General features: G+C 41.7%; 1 protein-coding gene across 1 annotated transcript in view; it reads left to right on the top strand.

Moving 5' to 3' along the window:
• The first annotated feature begins 2361 nt into the window (after positions 1 to 2361).
• Positions 2362 to 11890, top strand: part of LOC114429731 (NLR family CARD domain-containing protein 3-like) — an 11082-nt gene continuing 1553 nt past the window's right edge. The window contains exons 1-8 of the mRNA XM_028398373.1: positions 2362 to 2388; positions 2479 to 2655; positions 3110 to 3478; positions 3559 to 5329; positions 5420 to 5593; positions 7327 to 7500; positions 7814 to 7987; positions 8819 to 8865. Coding sequence (XP_028254174.1) covers positions 3202 to 3478; positions 3559 to 5329; positions 5420 to 5593; positions 7327 to 7500; positions 7814 to 7987; positions 8819 to 8865 — 2617 coding nt within the window. The 5' untranslated portion in view covers positions 2362 to 2388; positions 2479 to 2655; positions 3110 to 3201. The remainder of the gene's footprint in view (positions 2389 to 2478; positions 2656 to 3109; positions 3479 to 3558; positions 5330 to 5419; positions 5594 to 7326; positions 7501 to 7813; positions 7988 to 8818; positions 8866 to 11890) is intronic.

Genomic DNA, 11890 nt, shown 5'->3' with positions numbered 1-11890 from the left:
GTGGAATATGTAGTCAGAGTTAATACCAAATATTGACACTAGGTGGCAGCACTTCAGCCTCCATCCACCGCTGCACTACCAGCACTACTCTCAGTGCTTTTTGTTTCCATTGACTGTACAACATGATTCAATCCATGTTATTTATATGACAAACTATGTGTAGTGTTTCTATGTGTGTAGCTGACATGTTGCTCAGCTTCCATTGGACACATATACTAGATGGAAGCTGCAGCAGGATTGGCTGATGACTGATCACAGGTGTGAACAATCAGCCGGTGACGAGTGGAGCAGGAGCAGCTGCCCATGCTGCAGAGACACAAACAGCAGCAGCACTCTGTGACCCATGTCCACTCTGTGTGTCCTCCAGACAGTCTGGAAATGAGAGGAGACAGAACATTATCATACATGTTGTATAAGTAAAGTCACATGACATGCACCACTGTAAATAAAGGAAATCACATATTTTTAAGACACTTAGAGCATAGAGCCCAAGAAATAATATAATCTGCAGCATAATAATATATTTAACCACTAATTCTCCGCTGCAGGGCTTCGGTCAGAAAGCTCACAAGACATCAGTTGAGTTTATCATTTTTACTCGAACAGAACAGAACAAATACTTTATTTATCCCAAACTGGGAAAGGTACAGGCACTCAGCAGACAGTAGAAATAAACAGTATAAACATTATTTACAGCAAATACAAATATAAAAGATAGGTACAAAATCAAGTGTGCATTTCAAAGTTAAAAGTAAAACCTAAACCTTGTGCAAAAACCTGTCAGTCACAGCAGTCAGCCTGTCTCTGGCACAGAGATGAGGTGTTGTACAGTCTTACAGCATGAGGCAGGGAAGATTTCCTGTAGTGATCTGTATGACAACGAAGCTGTTGTCACATGCAGTACATGTTAGCATGGCCTACATGTTGTGCTGGGATCTTTTTCTTCTTTTCCCAGCTGTATGTGGTGACAGCTGTTGAGGACATAAACACATAAACACCTGTTTATGTTGTTCATAGAATAGAATAGAATAGAATAGAATAGAATAGAATAGAATAGAATAGAATAGAAATACTTTATTCATCCCAAGCTGGGAAATTTCACTGTTGCAGCAGTTCATGTTGTTCATATTATCTGAATTTTAAGGGCACTTTTTGTGAGCTAGTCCATGCTAGAATGCTAGAATTAGAAAGATGAAGAAACAATCATCTTTCATTTGTGTTATTTATACAGTGCTTTTTGTCTGTATAAATAACATGCTGTATGTTTTTATTAGCTTACTAATATTTCAAATGAATGGTGTGGAGGATATAATCAGAACATGAACACAGCTCACTAACAGCACAAACTACACCCTCCATATCAATGAGAGCTGACTCAGCGCCTCTAAAAGAAGTTGAAGTTTGGACCTTGGACTTAGAGCAGGACTGTTAATCATTAATTTTAACTGCTGAAAACTAAAGCTCAAGGTTAATTATGCTGACTCTGAATGTATCCTTAAGAGTGTGCCCCGGACACATGTGGTTAAAACAACAGAATATCACTTGGATGAGTCGTACCAACATGTGAAAGCTGGGAAATACTCTATAAACAATTAGAAGTTAGAAGTACAATACTGAGTATAAATCCTGCATGACCTTCCTTCATGTAACTGTAAAAACTCACTTGAAGTCATCATCCTGCAACATCCTCAGAAAGCAGGTGCCTCCCTCACTGTGCTGCTGTCAAAACAGCTGGATGTCAGGATGTGATCAAAACACTCCATGAGGTCATCTAGGTTTAAAAAGATTGTGTTTACAAGTCTGCTGTTGAAGTTCCATCTTGTAGATTGATGCTCTTTGCAGCCTTCTTGAAACGATATAGTCAGGAATGTTGACCTAGACCTGTAGCTAGCTAGCTCGCTGCGCTTGGTAACAGTAACACCATTAGGTTACCTGTGATGAAATCAGAGTCCATAGACAATGCACTGTAATGCTTACAGATGAACAAGCCTCGATATAACAGTCTATCATCATATGACATTCACACAAAGAGGGGCAGGCCTAGTGCCAGACTTGATGATTTTCAGAGGCAGCCATGATTAACTGACCACAACAGTTATTGTAATTAAACCTTTTTAGTGTTTTCAAAATAATGACATTTAACAACATCACCCCAAGGGAGAGTCCAGCCCTGCCCTTTACTTATCTTTGTGTTTCTGTTTTTATGATACCCTGGTAGTACATTGTGCACTGTCTGCTGTAATGACTTCATTTCCCTGCAGGGATCATAAAGTCTTATCTTATGTCTTATCTTGTGCCAAGGTATCAAGAGACGACCATGTGATGTCACAGGCTCTGTTACTTTAGTTGCCTCGCTGAAGGAGGAGGACGTCTGCACACTGCTCTGAGGTAAATCTCTCTGACTGTTTTCTCCTTTTGTTCCAGCAGCTCGTGTTTCAGGGTGTAGATCAATGTTTCTGTGTTATTATTGATCACCAGCAGCTTAACTGTCCGCAGAGTCACTGAAGTGTAGTGGAAGCAGCTTCCTTTGTACGTTTGTTCCCAATGAGGACTAAACATCCTGCACAGAGTTCAGATGCTTCAAACTCTACAGGTGTAAGTGTGTTTGAGGAGCAGCATGGATCAGTGTGACCCTCCATCCAAAACCTGTCTGAGGTGAGACTACCAATAACTGACCTTGATACTTCTCCATGTCAGTCTTCATTTCATTGCTCTACTATTATTCAATGGTTGAACCAGGGCCTGATGCTGGACATCGTGCAATTGAGGTCGACCAATTAATCAGATGGTCGATTAATTTTGCTGATTGGTTATTTTATAGTAATAATATTCTTATATTTCAATGCCCTGGATTATTTACCCATAAAGTGTCACATTTAGCACTGTAAGTGTAGAAAAGGACGGAACGTTTGGGTGTATTTTGTGTATTGTATAAAGATAGATAAATTGCAATGAAAAACTGATATCGGTGGACATCTAGTATGTACAAGACCAGTGCAGGTAAACATGTGACTGCTTAACAGTTTTTCATGTGTGTGCACTAAGTAACATAAATTAAATAATTCCTACAATGCAGTTAATTGTACTCTGATGTCTGAAAATCCTACAGGACTCAAGGAGTTTAAACCTGTTTGAACCCTGTGGTCACAGCGGGAGACAGCAGAACCAGGAGAGTACAGACACCACTGAAGACCTCTCAAGATGGCACGTCCTCCAGAGATACTTCTGCAGACTTTGGAGGAATTAGGAGAAGAGGAGTTTGAAAAGTTTAAATGGTACATGTACCAGAATGGAACTCTAGAAGACTTCCCATCGATCCCAAAGTATAAACTTGAAAAAGCAAAGCGGATGAAAACAGTGGACCAGATGTTGCAGACCTACCATCTGAACTCTATTAAAGTAATGAAAAAGGTTTTGGTGAAGATCAGGCGGAATGATCTCATGGAGAACCTCAAAGACGTCCCTTCAGTACCTTCAGGTAAGTCAGGGTACTGTCCACAGGTGAGGATGTCTCTTCATACAGTGACACATGTATAACACAATTTGCTGTCTTGTCAGAGATCCTCACTGCCTGTCAACAAAAAATGAAGTCTAACCTGAAGAAGAAGTTCCAGTGTTTGTTTGAGGGGATCGCTAAAGCAGGAAAAAAAACATTTCTGAACCAGATCTACACAGAGCTCTACATCACAGAGGGAGGGACTGCAGAGGTCAATGAGGAACATGAGGTCAGACAGATTGAAGCAGCATCCAGGAAAGCACACAGACCAGAAACAAGCATCAGACCAGAAGGCATCTTTAAAGGCTCACCTGGAAGACAGGAACCAATCAGAACAATGATGACACAGGGAGTGGCTGGCATCGGGAAAACAGTCCTAACACAGAAGTTCACTCTGGACTGGGCTGAAGACAAAGCCAACCAGGACATCCAGTTCACATTTCCATTCACTTTCAGAGAGCTGAATGTGCTGAGAGAGAGAAAGTTCAGCTTGGTGGAACTTGTTCATCACTTCTTCACTGAAACCAAAGAAGCAGGAATCTGCAGCTTTCAGGACCTCCAGGTGGTCTTCATCTTTGATGGTCTGGATGAGTGTCGACTTCCTCTGGACTTCCACAAAAATGAGATCCTGACTGATGTCACAGAGTCCACCTCAGTGGATGTGCTGCTGACAAACCTCATCAGGGGAAAGCTGCTTCCCTCTGCTCACCTCTGGATAACCACAAGACCTGCAGCAGCCAATCAGATCCCTCCTGACTGTGTGGACATGGTGACAGAGGTCAGAGGGTTCACCGACCCACAGAAGGAGGAGTACTTCAGGAAGAGGTTCAGAGAGGAGGAGCAGGCCAGCAGGATCATCTCCCACATCAAGACATCACGAAGCCTCCACATCATGTGCCACATCCCAGTCTTCTGCTGGATCACTGCTACAGTTCTGGAGAACATGTTGGAAACCAGAGAGGGAGCAGAGCTGCCCAAGACCCTGACTGAGATGTACATCCGCTTCCTGGTGGTTCAGACCAAATTAAAGGTCAAATATGATGAAGGCGCTAAGGCAGATTCACACTGGAGTCCAGAGAGTAGGAAGATGATTCAGTCCCTGGGAAAACTGGCTTTTGACCAGCTGCAGAAAGGAAACCTGATCTTCTATGAATCAGACCTGACAGAGTGTGGCATCGATATCACAGCAGCCTCAGTGTACTCAGGAGTGTTCACACAGGTCTTTAAAGAGGAAGACAAGGTGTTCTGCTTCATCCATCTGAGTGTTCAGGAGTTTCTGGCTGCTCTTCATGTCCATCTGACCTTCATCAACTCTGCTGTCAACCTGCTGGAACAATCTTGGTTGTCTAAGATCTTTAGACACAAACGTAAACTAAAACATCTCCAACAGAGTGCTGTGGACAAGTCCTTACAGAGTCCAAATGGACACCTGGACTTGTTCCTCCGCTTCCTCCTGGGCCTTTCACTGGAGACCAATCAGACTCTTCTACGGGGCTTGCTGACACAGACAGGAAGTAGCTCACAGATCAATCAGGAAACAGTCCAGCACATCAAGAAGAAGATCAGTGAGAATGTGTCTGCAGAGAGAAGTATCAATCTGTTCCACTGTCTGAATGAACTGAATGATCGTTCTCTAGTGGAGGAGATCCAACAGGCCCTGAGATCAGGACGTCTCTCCACAGATAAACTGTCTCCTGCTCAGTGGTCAGCCCTGGGCTTCATCTTACTGTCATCAGAAGAAGATCTGGAGGTGTTTGACCTGAAGAAATACTCTGCCTCAGAGGAGGCTCTTCTGAGGCTGCTGCCAGTGGTCAAAGCCTCCAACAAAGTTCTGTAGGTGGATTTATGAACCATTTCAAACATGGTTGATTTTTATATGAACAATAAAACATTGACTTTGTGTTCATTGTTATTTTTTCTCAGGCTGAGCAGCTGTAACCTCTCAGAGAGAAGCTGTGAAGCTCTGTCCTCAGTTCTCAGCTCCCAGTCCTCTAGTCTGAGAGAGCTGGATCTGAGTAACAATGACCTGCAGGATTCAGGAGTGAAGCTTCTTTGTGCTGGACTGGAGAGTGCTCACTGTGGTCTGGAATCACTGAGGTCAGGATCTGGTGGTTGATCATTTAAATGCATATCTTAACTTTATGTTTGAAGCTTTTCTACATGCAGTTCATGTGTTGACATGTGGAGGCTTTCAGATAGACACTAATGTGCACTGAATTCTACACAAGTAAAAATATCTTTATTGTCATTATTTACAACAAAATGTGTAATTGGTTTGTATTCAGTCCTTCATTCATTAATAACAACTAATTTGCATTTCTTTCAGACTGAGCAGCTGTAACCTCTCAGAGAGAAGCTGTGAAGCTCTGTCCTCAGTCCTCAGCTCCCAGTCCTCTAGTCTGAGAGAGCTGGATCTGAATAATAATGACCTGCAGGATTCAGGGGTGAAGCAGCTGTCTTGTGGACTAGAGAGACTGGAGGCTCTCAGGTGAGGATACAGCTTTTTGATCATCAGTTAAATTCTGCTTCATGTTCATGTTGACACTAATGTGCACTGAATTCTACACAAGTAAGAAGTAGGGGTGGGCGAATCGATCTAAATATCGATAGTATCAATGTCTAGGTAGCTTATTTATAGAAGTGAACGTTAGATTGAGTAATCTGCAGCATTATTTAATGTGTCTTTCTGAGTGTGGTGATAAGATTTTAGCAAAATGAGTAAACTGTGACCATATATTACGCAAATTCAAAAATATATCTAATAACAAATTATATAAGTTTATATATGTATTTCAATATTGTTGTAAAAATAAACCAGTCACTGCGTGCTGTTAGTTTGCTGTTGTTGCTGTAATGCCGGTGGTTTCTTCCTGACGCGTCAGTGCAGTGTGAAGTGCATATTTATTCTAACATCGTCATGTCCGACGTACACGCTGAATAAAATCAAATACATCATGACGCACTACCTGACGGTCGAAAAACTGTGTGCTTCCTCCAGCCAACCCCCCCTCCTCCCCCCCAAGTGATTACTTCCTTCCCTTCTTATACCTCCCCAACACCACATGCTCCACCTCCTAGTCAAACAGGGAACTGACATATTTCAATTGAGACAGGTCTACCACAGCGGCTCTAATGATGCTTAATATAACTATGCTTTTGTGATAAACATTGAAGGATCTTGATTCTTTATATTTAGGCTACATGCAGATAGGTTTTAAACTTTTAAAAAATGATCTTCATTATTTTATTTCACCTAGATTATTCACAAACAGCCATGGCTGTCACAAGGAGCATCACTGGCATGATTGTGAAGTTATAGTTTCATACAAGTTATAAGATAAGATTCTGAAGAATCCTTTATTAGTCCCTTGCAGGGGAAATTCACAGTGTTACAACAGCAACAGCACACATAAGAAGAGCAAAATATAAAAAATAAATAGAAATGAACACAAGGTGAATTAATGTTTGATTAATTAACAGAAAAAAGTGACTAACAGAATATAACAGAATACATACACATATACAGTTCTGCACTTTTGTTTGCAGCTTGATTTACTTAACAAATGTTTCTTGTGTGTTATTCTCCTAATTATGATCAACTGATTAAATTTCTAATTAAAAGAAACTGTTCTGGTATCAGCAATACTGGCCCTGTATTTACTAGATATCGGATAAATGCTGGAATTTTCAGGATCGCCCATCTCTAGTAAAAGCACCTTGATTTTCATTAATTAGAACAAATTTTGTAACTGGTTATTGATGCATTTATTCATTCGCTCATTCAGTCATTCACTAATGTGTCAGTAAGGATTCATTTGCATTTCTTTCAGACTGAGCAGCTGTAACCTCTCAGAGAGAAGCTGTGAAGCTCTGTCCTCAGTCCTCAGCTCCCAGTCCTCTAGTCTGAGAGAGCTGGACCTGGATAATAATGACCTGCAGGATTCAGGAGTGAAGCAGCTGTCTCGTGGACTGGAGACTCCAGACTGTGGACTGAAGACTCTCAGGTCAGGATCCAGCTTTTTGATGATCTGTGTTACGTTAATGACTGTTATGTGTGTCTCTTTGTTTTCTGTGCAGGTTCCCATGTGCACTTCTGGTGAACCAAGTGGATCATCAACAGCTGAGTCCACTTGGTTCACCAGAAGTGCACATGGGAACCTGCACAGAAAACAAAGAGACACACATAACAGACATACACACACAACAAACGAGTACCAGCACGTAACAATCAGTTAAATTCTGCTTCATGTTCATGTTGAAGATCTGTTGGATTTTCCTTCTTTCTACTTGAGTTCATGACATGTTTTGTACCTCCAGTCTGTCAGGTTGTCTGATCACACAGGAGGGCTGTGCTTCTCTGGCCTCGGTTCTGACCTCCAACCCCTCCTATCTGAGAGAGCTGGACCTGAGCTACAATCATCCAGGAGACTCAGGAGTGGAGCTGCTGTCTGCTTTACTCAACAGTCCAGATTGTAGTCTGAAGACTCTCAGGTACACAGAGACCACAGAGCATGAGTCCTCCTCAGTCTGTCAGTTTAGCTCATATATCCACAGCTGTTGATGAATGGACTGAAACTGCAGAGAAGAAATAATCACTGATCCCTGATGTTCATCTTCCTCCATCATTAAGTGTCCATCATGTTAACTTCACTTTTCTTTATACACGTTCTTCATGTCAAAATACAAACAGACTGATTTTCAGTCACACTTAGTGCAGATCAAATACAAAATGATGCCCTACTTATTAATGTCCTCAGCTGTAAGAACCACTGAATTATTTCCACAAACAAATGTTCCTGAAACAATCCATATGTGAAGCTTCAGAGGAGACAACAACACAATGGTAGAAGGAGGAGTTCCTTCAGTCAGAGACAGAGAGCAGGGAGACACTACAATATTATCACTGTAAAAACTACACACAGACATGAGTGAATGTATTTATTTGAAGTGTGTCAGAAACTCTTCCATCCATGACACATGTGAACCAGGCTTGTGTTTGCATATAGAGTGAAAGGAACAAACAGTCAGAGACAGTGTGGCTTGTTTGCTGCTTTGGATAAATGCACAATGCTGAGATCAAACCTACACTGTTGCTGCATGAAGAGGATTTTACAGTAAAGCACTGACAGAGAGCAATATTTCACAGAATGGAGGACATGAATAAACACAGAGCAGATCAGGAGAGACTCTTCTGGAGTCGACACAGATGAGTTTCAGTCTGTTTGTGTGTCTCTGACAAACTGAGGAACTCTGCTTCATGTTGATCAGCAGTTTGGACTCATGTTGGTTAGAAAATCATTCTGACTGTGTTTCTTCCTGCAGGGTGGAGCATGGTGGAGAGCAGAGGTTAAAACCTGTTCCAAGGAGGTGTAAGTTTGACTCAGTCTTTCCTCATGTTATTGTGCATGAGTCAGTGTTCTAACAGTCCATCAGAGCTGTTGTAGCGCAGCCTCGGCGGTTGGATTTCTTTGGTGTTTACTGGAGTTTATTACTCCCCAGCAGGAGTTTTAGGTTCCAGCTTTGTCATTGGTTTTCCCTTTTTCTCTTGTTAGGGAGCTTTAGTGTGTTGTAGTGTCTCTGTGTTTGTTTGGGCACTGCTCAGCTCTGAGTTCATGAACTGCAGCCTAACACTGAAACCAGCCTGTGTAGCTGCCGATCTGAGAGTGGGGACGAGTGGGGAGGTGCAGACATGCCGTGTGTGGGTTTCCCCTCAGCCTGGGACATAACAGAGACAACCAAAGCAGACAAAAGACAAAATCCAATAAGAGACCACAAAGGGTTGAAAAGGTCCAAACACAGGAATAAACAGCTCCACAGTCCAAAAGCAGGCAGGACTCAGACACAAAGAATCTCATCCAAAGGGTCAGACTGGACTGATGGACTGAAGAGTGAAGACACTGAGACACTGAGCTGTGAGCAGCATTATTAGGGTTAGGGTTAGGGCGAGAAACGCCACTGTTTAAGAAAACGAGTTACCACCAAAATAAGTTTCACACGGGGTCTCTGTTTAAAGTTTGTAATCAATTAGTAACAAAACACGTTATCCGCCATGTTTCCCTGCACCGCTTCTTCCCTTTTTTCCCAATCTGCTACAAACGCCCTGATTTTCAGCACAATGCAGCATTTCCATTCAACCAATCACGGGGCAGCTTTCCAACTGTCATGGCGGAGCCCTGTCAGTAGATAGAAAGTATGTCCAGTCGTCTTTTAAATGAGTGTTTTAGCTGTGTGAAATGAATAACTTTGACAGTATCCATGAGGCAGTCCTCGTTTCTTCCATGGGAAAAAAGTGGAAGCCTTCCACACAGAATCCCGAAACTCAGCTGGAGGGAAAATACCGGCCACTTCCTGTTCACATACTAAAGAGAAAAACTTTTGTCATGTGGATCAACTGACAGCCGGCGAAATAATATTATTAGAAATACATATATAAATACATAAAATGAGTTTTGTGATGAAATGGATTTATAGCTTTTTGGGTGTTTAATAAATGTTTAAAATCAAAATATAGATTAGATTTTTTGATGTTATTACAAACTCATGATGATATATTACAGTTTGAAACATAAACTAGAAGTTTCATATAAACCCTTTTTGGAAAGAAAACACTTTTTTCTGGATTTATAGCGTTTTGGAAGCAATCTCTTCATTTGTTAGGCGGGACAGCCGAAACCAGTTAAACAAGCTTTTACTGACAGCTCTGAACAGAACACATTAACTTATCATTCATTTTAGTGCAGCTGCCACAACTTTCATTTCACAAACCATTTTTTAATCTTCATTTATTATATTTCCTTTTATTTTGCTTTGTGCTTTGGTTTCATTCTGTAACACTGGACTTATTTTTATGAAGGTTTGAACTCTGACAGTGAACAGGAGAGAAAGGAGTATAAAGTGTGTAGTGAGGGGTTCACAGCCTTAAAGCATCTAGAATAACTGTAAAAAATAAAGCCCATCACTTCACGGATTTCACCTTTTGCGGGTTATTTTTGGAACGTAACCCCGCGATTAACGAGGGACCTCTGATGAGAAGGAAGAGACTGGGCTCTCAGCTGCAGTAAAGGGGGCAGGTCTGGCTCCAACACAGGTTTCAATGTGCAAGATGTCTTGCCCTCACATTCTTCTTCCATTTCCACTTGTCCTGAAACTTCGGCCTTCGCTGTCAACCTTCCTTTTCTTACTCACACTTGCCATTTTAGAAATGGGCAATAAAAAAAAACACAGATCACTGGCAAACAGGGTGGTGAGAGTTTGACCATGTTTGCTGCCATCTTGTGGTGAAATGTTAAATATATATAAATAATAATCATTTTTAAACGTGTGATTTCATCCTGTGGACAACAGTACTGGTGGCATATTAGGACATTATTGATTTTATGACAGAGGCTTCGGCCCAGTGAACATATGAACTGGACTTTTGGTCTGTTCTACAGGAAAAACCCTCAATGATAATGCACCAACAATCCCAACCAAAGAAAGGAACATAAGGACAGAAGAACCAAACAGGAAAGAAAATAGAAATAACTATTGTATATATAACCTAGAAAATTTCACAAGAAATTTTGAGTGGGCCAATGCGCGCTCACCCACACTCTGCTGCCGGTCCGCCCCATTATATACCACCAAACCTCATTCCTGATCACCGGCAGATGTGAAAGATGCCACTGATGACATTTCATGCTTTTACAGTGTTTCTGATTGGTTTTATATAAGGTTTAATAGGCCCCAAGCTTCTCCATTCATTCTGAATGGAGGAATCCTAAAGATGTGGATGTGACTTTGGCTGCTATTTTATGAAGTTTGGTAAAAGACATGAACATGAGGACTCAGTATGATAAAGTCCAACTCCTTATGAGCAGTTTGCAGTTGAAATGAATATTCTGTGTAGAGGCATGCCAGACTGATAGGCTTCCAAAGTTAGCTGGGTTTTGTCAGGGATCTCACCAGGTTTCCATTATTTCCTATGAGGGGGGTTAGGTCAGCTTAAGTGGCTTGCCTGTCAAAACAAAAAGTGGCACAGACATGGGGACTCAATATGTCAGAGGTCTAATGTTTATCTACATTTTACATTTTGAATGAAGGTTCTGTGTGAAAGCATGCCCAAACACCATGCCTTCAAAGTTTGACAGTGATTTGATGCCTGTGGGGAGGGTCGATCGCAGTTTTTCTGGATTTTTTCAAACACCGTTTATCCGATCGACACCAAACCTCAGAGGGTAGTAGTCCTGACCGAGCCGGTCGATTTGATGTATAATTTGTAGGGGTGGCTAGTGCTAGTTAGCTGTGTAATGAATTAGAGGCTTTTATTTTGAAAATCAGTGTGTGTCTGTGTAAGTGTGTGTGTGTGTGTGTGTGGGGGGGGGGGGTAGGTTGGGGACACTCCCTAATGCATGT

This window comes from Parambassis ranga, unplaced genomic scaffold (genome assembly GCF_900634625.1).
Source record: "Parambassis ranga unplaced genomic scaffold, fParRan2.1 scaffold_21_arrow_ctg1, whole genome shotgun sequence".
Lineage (NCBI taxonomy): Eukaryota > Metazoa > Chordata > Actinopteri > Ambassidae > Parambassis > Parambassis ranga.
This window is presented reverse-complemented; position numbering and strand designations above follow the sequence as displayed.